Raw genomic sequence first — 16,035 nt, 5'->3', positions numbered from 1 at the left:
TTCCATTTCAGAACCTTTTTTATTATATCTGCCAAGATATCCACATTTTGAGTACAGCGTTAAAAACTAGTGCACATCATATGACCCAATGCCTTTGGGCTTTGACATTTCCTCACACAAACTCTAAATAAGGGAAAACTTAGCTCATGGTATTATTCATTCAGTTCCAGCAGTTCATCATGTTGCTGGAATGAGCAGTAACAAACTTCAACTTAGAAGCACTACTCTGAGAGCCTGTTCAGAATAATGTGACTGTCTATATGCAATATATAATCTGTCTTCAGGGCTCTATTGAAACAAATGTGTAGATCTCAGAAAGATTCTCTGATCAAACTGACATTGAAATCGAACTAGCTCTAGATAGTTTGTTTAAATAATAAAAATTTTATTAGCACTATTTTCCCAATTCAGTAATAAGCATTTGCATTTTACTTGTTATTTGTATATTGTAATATATACCAGATATATATTTAACTACAGCTGAAGATAATTATTTTGTCTCTATACTACTTTACCTTATTATTCTGAGAGACATGCCAATCCTGTTAACACACATGTGAGTCGGAAGGAATTTTTTCAATTGTGTACCTAATACTTTATAACACAGTGCAACACAACATAGTTAACAGGAATTATTACACAAGTCTTGATTTGGAGTCATTTTAATAGGTACAATCTTATAAAGAAAACATCTTAACATTTAGTACAAAATCAAAATTTTCAATAAATTTATTCTAATTGATTTTCTTGGAATTTTCTCTACATGCATCACAGTGAAAACTGTTTATAATGAGGTTTGTGGATCATTTCCAAAAACATCAGTGTTGTTTTGGACAGTTTTCAACATGCTGATCTGGATTTATTGATGAAACTCAGAACATTCCTTTTCTGTACTGATGGATCAGCTCCGACACGTCATCCTTACACACCTTTATCCAGCCGTCTTCCCTCATGTGATACACTAGACACACGAACAAACACACAAAATCCCCAAAACACAACAATGAGTAAACATATACACACACAACAACTAACATACAACTAATAAACAAATACTTAGAAATTGTATGAAAATGTAACATACAAAAAAACACTGAGTGTACTCACTGTTGACCACCCCTCCAGAGTAAGCATCTCTGTGTGTAGCATGTGTAATGCCTCGGCGGCCGAGCTCATACGCCTCCTCAACTGTCATGTCTTCCCTATAGCCGCTGTCCACCACACCATAGGCGTAACTATTTCCACAGCCGGTAGAAAACATACGACCAGACAGACGCGTCCCATTATCATCCACGTAGTACAGACCAGGACCCTGCAGGACACACAATGTTTTTTTTCTAACATTTGGTTCAGAATAAAATGGCAAAAATTACAGATCTGACCAGAAAAGATGCAAGAATGATTTCTCTGGCATTTAGACATCTGCCCAAGATTTATTAAAAAACATAATTAATTTGTTCAGAGATTTTTCCATTTGGGGATTTCCATCCTGTGACATACAGTGGCATGAAAAAATGTTTGCCCACCTCCTGATTTCCTTTTTTTGTATGTTTGTCATACTTAAATTTTTCAGTTCATCAAACAAATTACACAAACTACACATGTTTCTTTTCCAGCTATTTATTTATGAGTGACTTATGTATGTATGTATATATATGTATATATTGTACTATTCTTAGTTAGCGTATTGTCTGTCTTGTCTTAATGTTGGTTATAATGGAGCACTGTAACAAAAAATAATTTCCCCCAGGGATCAATAAAGTATTCTGATTCTGATTGATTCTGATTCTGAAAATTGAAATATTAGACAATGATAACACAAGTAAACACAAAATACAGTTTCTAAATTAAGGTATTTCTTATTAAGCGGGATAAAAAAAAAACAGACCTACATGGCCTGTGTGAAAAAGCGATTCCTCACCCTCGTTATAACAATCATTAACTCTGCTGTATCGCGCATCACATCTTTGGAAAGCTGAGGTCAGTTTCTTCAGCCACACCCAGGCTAGATTACTGCCCTTCCTGTTCTGAATCATGAAATCACTTAAACAGAACTGCCTGACAAAGTGGAGTAGACCAATAGATCCTCAAAAGCCAGACATCATGCCGCAGTCCAAAGATATTCAGGACCAAATGAGAAGCAAAGTAATTGAGATCTCTCAGTCTGGAAATGGTTATAAAGCCATTTGTAAAGCTGCGGGACTCCAGCAAACCACAGTGAGAGTCATTATCCATAAATGGAGGAAACTCAGAACGGTGATGAACCTTCCCAGGAGTGACCGGCCTACCAAAATTAAGTTAAGTTCAGTGTTCATGACTCCACCATAAGAAAGAGACAAAAATGGCCTACATATAGGGGTGGGTTTTGATTATCCATTTATCGATTAAAATCAATTCTAGCTTGGATAACATGATATCGATTCATTAAAATCCTGAATCGATTTTTAAATATAAATTTATTTTGCCCGAAATGTCAGAATCTCGCAGTAAACCTCACAAAATTTCAACAACCGCCAAACAGCTAAAACAGTAAATGAGAGCAGGAACACGGATTCTGCACAAAGACGTAAACACAAAGCGTGGACCCGCCGACGGATCAGAATCAGTGAGATGTCGCCTTTCTCACCTGACGGCACGGACACGGTCGGGGCTGAAAGCTGACAGCTTGCTGATTATGATGCGTCTGTGGGTTTGCTCTTTGTGTTTACGTCTTTTTTGCGCTAGATTCACGATAAAATACACTTCATGTACAGCTCTCTCTCTCTCTCTCTCATGACCAGTTTCCCATCTAAAAATCTGTTTTCTGCATTATTCACTTGCTTATTACCCACAAGCCTACCATTGTTTACAGCGCAGTGCCACTGTTTTGTTTTTTTTTTGTTTAACTGACTTCTGAGAAGAAAGTCTAATTTATGCTGTTCAATACTAAACAATTTCAAACTTTATAAAATTAGGCAAAATTGCAAAATGCTTAGCTGTTTCTCTAATAAAAACCTCTGTAACTTCACTTCAGCAGCATCAGGTAATATTTATATGTTGATTCATGGTTTTCTTCCCTTTTTGTTCTACTGCAGAATATTTATAAGGTTATCTGCTATAAAAATCCCAGGCCAGAAAAATCTCCTTCATGTGTTTCTGTATTTTACCTCAGTTACTTTGACACAAAGGCATCTGCTGTGATGTTTGCACGTTTGATAAAGTCTTGCAAGTGTCAGTTTTCTTTTTATAGATATAAAAATATGGATATGTACTAAGTATTCACAATTATAATATTCCTGACTCTCTGAGGCAAAATTTCCCTGATTCAAATCGAATCGAATTATGGATCAAATCAATTCGGGACCCTACGAATCGTAATCAAATCGATTCTAGAAATCAGTGACGATACCCAGCCCTACCTACATAGCCAAATTCCAAGACAAAGACCACTGCTGAGCAAAAAGAACATAAAGGCTCAACTCAGTTTTGCAGGAAAACATCTTTATGATCCCCAAAACCTTTGGGAGACAAACGTTTAACTTTTGGTGTGTGTCTTGTTACATCTGGCATAAAAGTAACCCAGCATTTCAGAAAAGGAACATCATACCAACAGTAAAACATGGTGGTCATGTGATAGTCTGGGGCTGTTACTGCCTCAGGACCTGGAAGGCCTGCTGTGCTAAACAGAACCATTAATTCTGTTGTCTACCAAAACATCCTGAAGGAGAATGTCCGATTATCTGTTTGCGACCTCACACTGAAGCGCACTTGGGTTCGGTAGCAAGTCGACCTTTGAATGACTTAAGAAAAGTAAAATGAAGACTTTGGAGTTGTCTAGTCAAAGTCCTGACCTGAATATCTGATTGAGATGCTGTGGCATGACCTTAAAAAGGCGGTTCATGCTCAAAATGCAAATGCAAATCACAAATGCTTGATTGCAGTTGCTGCTGATAAGAGTAGCCCAACCAGTTATTAGGCTTAGGGGACAATCATTCTTTCACACAGGGCCATGTAGGTTTGGATTTTTCCCCTAATCATAAACACCTTCATTTAAAAACTGCATTTTGTATTATGTTTGTCTCACATTTAAATTTTTTTGATAATCAAAAACATGTAACTGTGACAAACATGTAACAAGGGTAAACACTATTACACACCACTGTACAGATATATAATCAGCAACCTGACTTCACCTATTTTAAACCTTATCCAGGTTAACTTTAAAGTGACATATATTTCAATTAAGTAACCGTTTCATCAGCAAGCAGCCATTGTTGATAACTGTCCACCGTGACAACATGAACAAGACAGGATAAATTTTTACCTCAGTTCCTCAGATGTCCAAGTCATTTCTAATATATTTTACTCATTAAACTTGCTGCCTTACTTGCATCCCACACATATATTACCTGCTTGTCCCATCCACAGATCATGCTTCCCATGGAGAGGCCCATTCCTCTGTAACCCAGCATCATGTTGGACAGCAGCTTAGATGCAGCAGCCACAGAGATCCGATGATTGTTTCTCAGCCTGTACAACCTGAGTGAAAGAATAACAACACAGGACCAAATCACTATCAGAAAAATCAAGCCTGACTTGTGCCTGTAGCCCTTCCTAATCCATTCTGCTGATGGGTAGCACTACCTTTGGAAGCTTTCAGGGTATTATGCAGCATTCTCTCTAGACATTTTGTCATTTTTGAAAATTTTACACACTGTTTAACACTCATTAGTCAAACGAACACTTACATTAATCTTTTTTTAAACTTCAAACACTTTGGAAAACCTTGTAACTTCCTTAAGTGTGTGGTGGGGTGTGGTTTGTGGCTCATCAGTGGGTTCAGGGTGAGGTGTCAGGGGAGGCTGGACATAAATTTAAAGACTACACAAATATAAATATAATAATATACTCTTGATTAGAATCTGTAAACTTGATTCTGACTGGTAGAATAGTTTAGAACAGAAAAATAAATTCAGGAGATTCAGGAACTGTAAGAAATATTCTAGTCTTTTGAAGGTTTAAAATATGGGGTTTGATATATTCAAACTGGACATACCTGCACTCTTTGGCCAGGAGTCTCTCCCAGTGCTGGCAGTCTGCAGCACTGCCGGACATGGTGCCCAGCAGGTAAGAGTTGATCTCTATCACCTTGTTGGCATCTTTTGATGCTGCACACACATGACAAAGGGACTGATTCAGATACAGGAGCGCACTGAGATTCTCTAAACAAGCAATGCATGTTTTCCTGTTGTTTGAAGCCAGAATTTAAAGTTGTCATTCATGCACAATATTACTTGTTTCTCTTTTCACCAACGAACTCTGAGCACAGATTAAGCTTTTGTGAACATCATTTCTCTCAGAGAAGAAAATGAGTAGTATGTAGTATAAACTGTTTTCTGATACAGATCATCCAGAAACTTAATGCTTAGGTTTTGCTAAGTGAAATTCCACAATTTTTTTATGTATGTTTCTTAATACTAATTACTCTATGTCTGTGTGTGTACACTCTATGGGGGCAAGTTGCTAACACCGGTTGGTAACGTATCAAAATACAGTTACTTTTCACTCCAGAAAATCATTCTCTGCTCCGTAGAAACATTTTCACAGAAGCACTACAGCTCTGAACATTTTTTTAGAATTAACTGAAGAAGCTGTAAACCCTTCCTCCGCATGTCAATGTTGAGCCATGTGAGAATACAGTTAACTGTCCAGAGTGAGGGAGTTGATTTCCTTCTGGTATCTATGGTAAACCCTCCAACCACTAATGCACCACTTACATACTGTTAATCAGATACTACAAATACATTATCACCAACGTTAGCCTGTCTGATTCTGTTTGCTTGGAAAGAAATGGACACAGTACTTTGTAGTTATAGTTCAATTCATTATGAGGAAAAGCATTTTTTGTAAAGCTAGTTTAATAAACTGGGAGTGCACAATAAATACTATAGAGCTCTAATTCTTTGAATTACCAAGGTTTGTTTGAAATGGTTGGTATTAGTATTGGTATTATTAGTTGTGTATTATGACCAGTTAAATGACAAACTACAGCTTAACATACTTTACTTGTTGATTCAGTAACATGGTATCCATTTGTGGACCCTTCTAATAGCCTGTATCGAAATGTTATTATTTGTTTTATTCAGCATGTTTGCTCTGGACAAGAGCAGAATATAAAGCAACAACTCCACAGACTGTGCCCTAATGCAACAATGTAGGATTAGGTAAATGGCCTGTATTTATATAGTGCTTTACTAGTCCCTAAGGACCCCAAAGCGCTTTACATCCACACACTGGTGATGGCAAGCTACATTGTAGCCACAGCCACCCTGGGGCGCACTAACAGAGGCGAGGCTGCCGGACACTGGCGCCACCGGGCCCTCTGACCACCACCAGTAGGCAAACATGGGGTTAGTATCAAGGATATTTGGCATGCAGACAGCAGGCAGCGTGGGATCGAACCACCGATCTTCTGATTAGTGGCTGACCTGCTCTGCCACCTGAGCTACAGCCACTCCATAGTTTAGGAGCAAACTCTATCAGCAAAATCAGTAAAATCTGGATTTAAATACTGCTTTCATCCTGGAAAAAACATTTCATCATTACACTAACCTTATGAATGAGGCCAATTATATCTTTGGAAGAATGCTTAACTATTTTTTAGGTTCTTGATACATGATTTCCACCGTTTGCTTAACCTTTACTTTTGCTTTTTTCATTTATGGAATTAGAAATGAGAAATGAAAAATGTAATCACACATTTTCAGACATGTTTGTGTGGTTGGCAAACTGCAGACAGACTCTACCAGTTATTCATCATACCTAGGTAGTTTCCTGCTGAGGCTCTGGAGTCCACTGCCACGATGACTCCGTGCTTGAATTTGAAGGCCAGGGTGGTGGTACCGTGGTTCATTTCAATGCACACGCCTCCGTCATGGTTGCAGGACTTCAGAAACCCTGAAGGCTGTAATGAAACCAAAAAGGGAACTAATAGTCTCTAATGGTGAGTATACTAAACAGAAAGTAAGAGGCCATATCTAGCATATGAAAAATGAAATTAAACAGATCATAACTCCAAACTTTATCTATAGACCCTAACATTGTGAAGGTCTCTGCTTACAACACCAGAAGCGAAGAGACGCGTAAAGCTTTTTACCACCGAGTTTAATGTTTGGATTCTGTAGCTGATTTAAAAAGGGGGGAGAAATGTTGAATTATACTCACGTCCACACCCGGAGGAACAGCAAACTCCTGGGTTTTAGTGCCAAAGTTGTAGTGGTTGGTTCGGTCTACAAGATGCGTCAGTCCTGCTGGAAAGATCTGTTCACGCAGTTCACAATATTTTTTATAACCGCTCACATCAAAAATAGCCATCGTGTGTCCTAAAGTTGGGAGGAATTTAACTTTGTATTTAACACAACGGCCTCAAAATCAACCAAACGACGGCGAAGTCGATTGATTCGCAGTACGAATGATTTCCTCGTAGCTTACGCGACAAAGAAATCGAAAGTGAAAGTTTTTTTTTAAACTCTTCATCGGTGCAGGCTTTTTTTTTTTTTTTCTTATGAAACAAAACATCTTCGAGCAAGAAGTAATGCTCTGATGTTTCCATCCTAAGTCCCATTAACCTAAAAATTGGAATTTTAATATTCTATCGAAGTTCAACGATCAATTTAGATTTCAGCCAATAGGAAGGCTTTATTCTTTTACACAATCAGTATCTAAGCGGAAGCGCAGCCGACAGGTTTTTGGGAAAACAGCGCAGATCAGGGACATTAACGCATTTGATCAAATACAGCATTTAATGTGTTTAATTAATTGTGTAGAAGTAAATGTAACATTCCTTTCGTATTATAACTGTTATTGTTAGTTCATGTCTGTTGTTTGGAGGATCAAATACCACCGTGTACTTAAAAATAATAAGAGAAAGAAACACCAGGAAGCATCATAGTGTATCATATATTTTATTTTTTTAAGTTTTTATCAGCAGTTAAACCCATAACCAGTGTCAGTCACATGTTTGCCACATTGATCATTTATGTTTAGATCCTGTGGTTCTGTGCTGAAATTCAGGCCGTCTCCATCTTCTGCACTGTTTCCTGCACAACCTCCAGCTTTAAGGGGACGACTTTCTCTGTCAGAATCGGTGTTGCTCCTGGTGGATATTTGTATTTTGTTTTCCTGGGAGGAAAAAGAAAGATAATCTTACATTTTCTACACAGGGAAACTGTTGTAAGCACAATACATGTAATCCAAATTCACACTTTCCCTTTATGTTCCTGCATAATAAGAGTGGACACCAATGTGCTGTTCTAATCACATATTGGGAGCTTGGAAAAATAATTTTACAGCTTTTACAACAGCCATCGTGTGCTGCATGTACAGCATAAACGAGTAGACGGTCATGGTTAAATACTCATGTCAAACTATAGTTTTTTTTTTTAACTGATAAATTGTTAATTTTTAAGTTTCTTCTCCTTTTTAAGATGATGAACTAAGTCATACTGATACATACGCACCTCTTGTCTTTGAACTGGGACTCCCGGTACGGTCTGATGTAGTCCACTCCTTGTTTGGTGATGACACAGATGTCGATGTTGTTGCCTGAGCCGAGGTCGTTCATGATGCCTGCTTGAATAGCAGCTCGCACCAGCTCCTTCGCCGGCTCCAGCTGAGAGAGGACAGAAATTGCATGAAGAAAAAAGCAAACGGAACATAAAAGAGAAAAAGAGTCAACTGTGAGCTTTAAAATCCAGCTGCAACAACTTCCAGATGGCTGCATGCATTTTCTAATAGTTGTGAAAGACACAAAGGACAGGGATGAACTGTTTTATTATACAAGTACAGTATCCTGTCACACTGCAGTTAAAGATCCACAAAAATGAATTGAAATAATTCTTTGATCAAGTTTAAATGAGCAGCTGTCATTTCACAGTATTTAAACCACTTTTTTGTGTGCGTGTTTTTTATTTCTGGTTTACCTCTAAGTCAGGTTTGAACCCGTCCTCTAAAATCCCAAGAGCAGCCAGATCTCCAGATCCTGCATGAACACAAAGCAAACTCAGCTAAACACAGAGTGAATCAAATACCTGTATGATGTCATTTATATTAGTAACAACAACCCATTGCTGACATTTTTATGTAGCTCTTATATGCTGGACTGAACAGCCAGAGACAAAAGGATTATAGAAACACTAATCCACTATCCCAATAAAAAGACTAATACTGTTACTGAATGCAGTTATATCACATACCCATTGAAAGGTAAGGCACCTTATTTACACTCCCATATGGCCCCACAGTGTACAGGTGGTTCCCAGTACAATCCACTCCCCCGAGGATAAGATTGGCCCCAATTTGACCGTGGTACCTGAGACCAAACATATATGATTAACACAAACTTCTATTACTAATTTAAAAATCTTCATTAATGGTAAACTCACCAACACGTTCTAAAAGCACACCTGAGTGTGTGCAACACTCACCTGTAAAGCATGTCCTGCAGTATGTTAATGGCCATGACGACACGAGGGTTCCTCCCACTGTTCAGAGAGTAGATGGTGAGGTTGGACGACAGAAGGTCTGTGGTCTTCTCTGTATCTGCTGCTGTACCTGCTCCACAACAACTACAGACACACAGAGACAGAGAACAGATGAGTTAACAGATGAAAAACTAAACATAAAGGATGAATTAGCAAGCTAGAGATAATGAGAGAGAGTGAAAAACCAAACAATGACTAGAGAAACAATGGGAGGACTCTGTTCTTCTCCCACAGCAGCCATAATATCCCAGAATATCATCAGTAGCATGAAGCTATTGTAACCTACTACAGCTGCTTCGTTTGAATGTTTTATATGAACAGAGGATGCTATGTCATTCTTTTCTCTCCACATGTAACAATGTATTAAATTGCTTAAGTATAAGTTTAAAGTATAAGTGTCAGTTAATGGTAAAATGAGCTGTTCAAAGAATAAATGACAGCAGTTTACCTGAAACAACTGGATGAAAATAACTGTGAGAGAGTCAGGAGGCATTTCTCTGCTAATGAAACTTACTATATATTTGGAGAGATGTAATGGATTTTAGCGCACATTTTGTCGGCCACCACTTCACCAGATGTAGCTCTGGTATCTGCTCCCAGCACCACCCCATCCTGTAGAAACACAGTCACTTGAATCATATGCATGCGCCTGACAATCATTATGTTAACAGCTCCATAAAGTAAATGTTCATAGGAATATTCTTGTAGAGCAGCATTCAAACAGCTTTGCTTTTAGGCAAAAACAGACTGAAATGCAAATTTCTAAAGCAAGAAATAATTAAATCCAAGGTAAATATTTAGCAAATGCTGGGATATTGTTTGTCTACTGCATTTATTTTTCATTCATTCATATGTCATTCATTACATGCTATTGTGGGTTAGGGTTAGGCAGGCTTTGAGTGTAATGCTTTGGAGAATCTCTGCTCACAGCACCATGCCAGATAAGAGCCTTTGAATTAAGAAAAATAAAACCTTTTGTAGTTTAGTGTTTAAGTTTCTCTAGTAGAATAAATACAAAACAAAGGCAGCCATGGGAATGAGTTAGTTTGTTATCCTTTTAGAAACAGTGGTTTTTGTATTTGGACTAAAACACACAAAGTTAATGTTTTTGTTTATTCGTGTTTTTGTCAGCGCAGTGTCCCACAGTTATACTCACCTTGAACACCACTCCTGCGATGGTGGTGCCTGTTTTCATAGGTTTGGGAGTTTTTCCTCCATCAAAGAGACCCTTTAATGCAGCGTTTCTATACGGAGGAAGATGAAGAGGAGAGAGAGAGGAGGGGTCAGGGGTGCTGAGTATGTGGTGCGTGTGTTTGTGCTGGGCTGGGGTAAAGCAACTTTTCAATAGCTACATTTCGAAAATATACTTGTAATAACCGTGAACAAAGGTCTTTGTCTCTGCGATTAATCTGATATAAAATCAGGAAACGTTAGTTTCGTTTTTGATCTCGATGTAAGTTCAGTCTTACCGACGGTTTCATTTGATTTCTGTCGTCACTGATTCAGTCTGCAGCTCTGAGAACATTAAAAGAAGCTCTTACCTTCCTGCGTTGTCGAAGTTAAAGCCAGGTGCGGGAGTTTCGAAGACATTTGCTAGCGCCATTGTGGAGGTGAGTGCGGCTCCTCTGCGCGTCTCGGAGCGCCTGAGGTCGCTGTTCTGAGCGTCAGCTCTTCCTCTCTTTCGATTTTGGGGTTAAAATGGAGAAACACTGCACGGACTCACGAGTCAAAGGAGTCAGCACTGGGGTAAGTAAACCTGCACCAGGTAACGAGTGTTTTTATCTAAAGATGAAACACTGAAGTCATCGTGTGTAAAACAGGAGGTTTGAACTCTAGCCGATGTCGTGTTTGAACAGGTGATGCGTTTACCTGAACAAGAAGCTAAAACTAACTGAAACCACATCACCTGGTTATCTAACTAATAATGTTATCAGTAAATGTTAACTTCTAAACTATGAGCTCGTTTGCTTTTAGAGTTTTTTAATGCAGAAAACTGTCAGCTATACTTTCATTTTCACAGCCTCATCCTTTTCTCAACTTCAAATCCCAGAATTCATAGCGTTGCTCAGTCTTCATGAATGAACAGGGAAAAAATGTTGTTATGATGCGGTGTATCTCAATGATAATTTAGTCATATTTGTTTAAAAACTATTTTTCTCCTCTCCTCCCTCAGACCACCATCCTGGCGGCCGTTTTTGATGGCGGGGTTGTGATTGGTTCAGACTCCAGAGCTTCAGTGGGAGAGTAAGGGGTTTATTTATGCAGTTTAACTGTAAATTAAAATAGAATCACACTGCAGGGACGCTCATTCACTCCCTGTTGTGGTAAATGTGGGAAAGAATAAAACTGTTTAATTGAAATTTAATCTGCAGGAGTGGTCTGTGCAAGAGGTGTTGTGGCTTAGCTGGTCAAAGCGCCTGTCTAGTAAACGGGAGATCCTGGGTTCAAATCCCAGCAGTGCCTTCCTAAGTGGCTTGAGGTGACTTTTGTTGTGATTTGGTGCTATATAAATAAAATTTAATTCAATTGATACAATTTAGTACTTTTGTTTTCATCTGTTTCATCGCCACCGAAGCTATTACCTTATTTTCCAGTATAAACACATCTGCACCAAAATTTTATTTGTATAAAGTTTAATCAAATCTGGTTTTGTAGTTTTTGTGTAATTTTACTGACAAGTGAAAAAATAATCACATACACTGGGTCCCAGGCTTAGGCCACTTTATACTTTCCTGAGGGTCTGTTTGGGTGCTTTTAGATGTAGATTTTGTCATCAAAGGGATGGACAGCTTGGACAAGTAGTTATTGTTATTTTTATTGTTATTTTCAAGACCACATGCTTGCTGACAGTAGGCAGGCAGAGTTTGTATGCGTGGAAAAGTCTGGAGGTCACTATAAATAAGCGTGGAGCGTTGTGCATTGAGCGTTGTCCACCTTTAAAGACAGAATGTACGTGTCTTGGTCCTAGATGGATGTGAAACAGGTGCAGGGCAGGGGTATGTCTAAGGTAGTCATGGCACAGCACCAGCACCCCCTGAAATGGGTTGACCCCCTGTCAGTGCCAATGGACTGTTAAACCTACAGTGCCAAACTCATTGGATAAGACCATGAATATGCTTAGTATACATGTAAGCAAGTATTTTTACTCAATTACTTTACTGAACTACAGGTTTAATGTTTTTTTACTGAAAGTGTTTCTTATAAACCCAAGTAGTACGGTATAAAAAATGCTGGCAGCAGTGCCCCTCAGCACTGGAATAGGTGCACCTGTGATATAAATGTGAAAATCCTACATCACCTCGTTGTTGAGTTATCACATTTACATACTTTGATGTCCACACCATCTGCTACAGCCACAGATTACACATCTCCATGCTGCAACTATGTGTGTCGTGTCTATGTCAAACACTCAACCACTGTTCATTCCAACTTTCTCCTCAGGGAGTATGTATCGTCTAAGGCCATCAACAAGGTGATTCAGGTTCACGACCGGATCTTCTGCTGCATAGCTGGTTCACTTGCAGATGCTCAGGCCGTCACCAAGGCTGCAAAGTTCCACCTGTCCTTCCACAGGTATGCGCACAGCACAGGTTTAAATTACTTTGCTCAACAGTTCAAGTCCCATGAGGTTTGTGAGATCACAATAATAAGATAATGAATCCACCTTGCCAAACTTCAGACTTGTAGTGGACTGGTGCAAACACAAATGTTTGTACCAGTCAGCGTCTACAGGCATGACCAAAGTTGTTCTTGTCCCCAGTTGGTCCAGAGTTGTTCGTGTAAGCACTGCAGTGGCTTCAGTTAGACCTGAATTGGAAAGTATTTCTTTATTTGAAGAAGAGAAAAAAACTACAATAATGGATTTCCTCAGTGTAATAGACGCTGTTTTTAGGCTCATTTCCCAGCATGCTTTGGGAACAGTTTAATTTATGAGAGGGCTCCATTGAGCTAACTATACCTGGTGATTGATATTGAGCCCACATTTCTTTATATTTTGCTGGAAAATGTTCTTGAATTATTCAAATATTTTTCTGAACATCACATTATTGTAAATACTACATTCAATCATATTGAAATAACATTTAGCTGTGTCTGCTTGTTCTCACTCTTCTGCAGTGTCCAGATGGAGAGCCCTCCACGGGTGATGGCAGCAGCATCTGTGTTGAAGGACTTGTGCTACAAAAACAGGGAGGAGCTGCAGGCCGGCTTCATGACAGCAGGCTGGGACAATAAGAATGGACCACAGGTAGCAGATCTCTGTGAAAACTGTCAGACATCTCAGAAGAGCTGATGATGACTGTAAACTGAGCGAGCTGCTGCACTATGATCTTCTCCATCTCTTTCCAGGTGTACGTTGTGGCTCTTGGCGGGATGTTGATTAACCAGCTTGTTACCATCGCCGGCTCAGGCAGCACTTATATCTATGGCTACATTGACGCTAAATACAAACCCAACATGACGAAAGAGGAATGCCTGCAGTTTGCCACTAACGGTACCGTTTTTTCACCATGTTCACATCAAGATGTTAAAATGTTTTGCAGGGAAATTGTTGATTGCATGAAGAGGAAATATATGAATCACAGTACAGGAGAAAATAAGGATTGTGCTCGGAAAATGTTTGCTGGGATTGTGATGAATTTAACATAATTGAAAAATATTTTAGAGCTTTGAACCACATCTTACACTCTTAAGCAAGAGCTTAAAAGAAATGAAAATGAAAGAAATGAAAGAAATGATCCTAAATTATGAATAAACTGGTACTCATCAGGTGTTTTCTGCTCTAAATGTGCAAAGGACTTACTACATGCCACACACAGTAGACTGAATCATAAGCTTTGTGTCAAAATGCAGTTGCAAAGGAGACTTTACATATAACTTTATATGTCATATGTAGTCTTTATATTTTATGCAAAAACTACTTTTCAAGGTTTCTGTATTTAATTATGAGGAAACAGATCAAACATCCAGAGTATCAGTACTTCTTTCTGTTACTCTTTATCACAAGCATTAAATTGGCATTAAAGTTTTTCTATATAAACTATGATATATAACATGAGACTGAAATTCAAATTTGGGTGTAAAACTGATTTGGTTGCTCCTGTAGTTATCAAATAGTTTTTATTTTAAAGGCACAAAAATTCAACCCACTCCTGTGAAGTTGGAGGGTCTGTAACGCAAAAAACATCTAATATACATATATAAATCTTATATATAAACTCACGTTATTGTAAAAAAAATAAACAAAAATCAGCTGGTTCTCAGTGGGAGGCTTTCACTGGTGTTTCGATGTTATATAAAAATCAAACTTTGTGTTTGTTGGTGACACAGTTGTTAATGTTAGAAGTTGTATATATGCTGGAAACTGATGACCTCTTACTGTTCAACTCAACTAATATTTTTATTCCTGCCTTTCTTCTTCTCTCCTGCCCTGTTTTTGTTTCATCCTTCTCTCTCCCTGCTCACAGCTCTTGCCCTGGCCATGGGCAGAGACAACGTCAGCGGGGGTGTCGCTCACCTGGTGGTGGTAACAGAAAAGGGGGTGGAGCATGTGGTTGTACCTGGTGACAAGCTACCCAAGTTCCACGATGAGTGACCGCCTTCGTTCCTCCTACCATGAAACTACCAATGAAATCAAAGAGCGGTTATTTGGAAGCTGGACTTGTATTACCTGTTTTGTCTGTTTAGGATGTAACAAGTTAAACACTCAACTGAAGTCAGACACCTGAAAAACAAGTTATTTTCTACTCAGTGAAGACGTGAAAATCTAGAAGCACAGTTGGAAAAACAACTGTTTAATCTTTATTACAAAATTGCAAGCAGATTCAGAGATACTTATACCGAAATCAACTTTCCACCCTTTTATGTGACCTTTTATGTCAAAAGAAAAGAATAAAATATTTCCATTTCCATAATCATTTCTTTTTGTCTTTTCTTGCAATTGTTGCTGTTGTGATGCTCTTTAAATATTGTAACTGTGTATTTTTAAGTGATAATAGGATTAATAATAACTTTATTTGTATAGTCCTTTTTAAAACAGAGTTACAGTGCTTCACAGTTTGAGTTAAAGCCACACATTGAATTAGACATGCTCAAACATACACATAAAAAGCCACTTAATCAGCCAGAGGTTCACACATTTATTCCAGCATACACACAAAAAGATGTAAACTATTGCCCCAAATAAAGGAGAAAAGATTAAGGAAAAGAAAACCTATAAAAATGTGTTTTCATCAGTCATTTAAAACAAATCACAGAATAGTCTGAAGGATTGCAGTTTGACATGAGGTACGGAGGACTGAGAGATGCATGTGAAAAGTGAACTGTGGTAGAAGAAGAAAGGCAGAAGAAAATTAAAGTGTGTTTAAAAGTCCAAGATGATTGAATTACAGCAAAAGTTTGATTTTTAAAATATTTCTGAGGTGAGGAAAATAAGTCTGAATGAGCCTTGAGCGTATATGAAATTCAAAATCGAGATGTTTGTGATGATTTGATGTTACTGGTGAGGGACCAGTGT

General features: G+C 38.4%; 3 protein-coding genes and 1 non-coding gene across 4 annotated transcripts; 2 read left to right on the top strand and 2 right to left on the bottom strand.

Moving 5' to 3' along the window:
- Positions 1-644: 644 nt before the first annotated feature.
- On the bottom strand, positions 645-7,498 carry psmb8a (proteasome 20S subunit beta 8A). Its single transcript, XM_085446699.1, has 6 exons — positions 7,204-7,498; positions 6,802-6,943; positions 5,036-5,147; positions 4,389-4,518; positions 1,108-1,312; positions 645-961 (listed from the first exon to the last, which is right to left on the bottom strand). The coding sequence occupies exons 1-6, from the start codon at positions 7,351-7,353 to the stop codon at positions 873-875; spliced, it is 828 nt and encodes a 275-aa protein (XP_085302825.1). The 5' UTR covers positions 7,354-7,498; the 3' UTR covers positions 645-872.
- Positions 7,499-7,927: 429 nt separating this feature from the next.
- Positions 7,928-11,124, bottom strand: psmb13a (proteasome 20S subunit beta 13a). The gene is made up of 8 exons (XM_085446698.1): positions 11,063-11,124; positions 10,678-10,765; positions 10,036-10,133; positions 9,465-9,605; positions 9,234-9,349; positions 8,961-9,019; positions 8,499-8,650; positions 7,928-8,160 (listed from the first exon to the last, which is right to left on the bottom strand). The coding sequence occupies exons 1-8, from the start codon at positions 11,122-11,124 to the stop codon at positions 8,049-8,051; spliced, it is 828 nt and encodes a 275-aa protein (XP_085302824.1). The 3' UTR covers positions 7,928-8,048.
- Positions 11,125-11,152: 28 nt separating this feature from the next.
- psmb12 (proteasome 20S subunit beta 12) lies at positions 11,153-15,427 on the top strand. Its single transcript, XM_085446702.1, has 6 exons — positions 11,153-11,267; positions 11,695-11,765; positions 12,963-13,094; positions 13,638-13,767; positions 13,869-14,013; positions 14,987-15,427. Exons 1-6 carry the CDS (start codon positions 11,220-11,222, stop codon positions 15,112-15,114), a joined length of 654 nt encoding a protein of 217 aa, XP_085302828.1. The 5' UTR covers positions 11,153-11,219; the 3' UTR covers positions 15,115-15,427.
- trnat-agu (transfer RNA threonine (anticodon AGU)) lies at positions 11,911-11,984 on the top strand. The gene has a single exon. It is a non-coding gene; the product is annotated as a tRNA-Thr (tRNA).
- Positions 15,428-16,035: the final 608 nt, after the last annotated feature.

Source organism: Copadichromis virginalis, linkage group LG22 (assembly GCF_057382275.1).
Source record: "Copadichromis virginalis isolate Kocher_CV1m ecotype Utaka linkage group LG22, C_Virginalis_male_GT1.1, whole genome shotgun sequence".
Classification (NCBI taxonomy): Eukaryota; Metazoa; Chordata; class Actinopteri; order Cichliformes; family Cichlidae; genus Copadichromis; species Copadichromis virginalis.
This window is presented reverse-complemented; position numbering and strand designations above follow the sequence as displayed.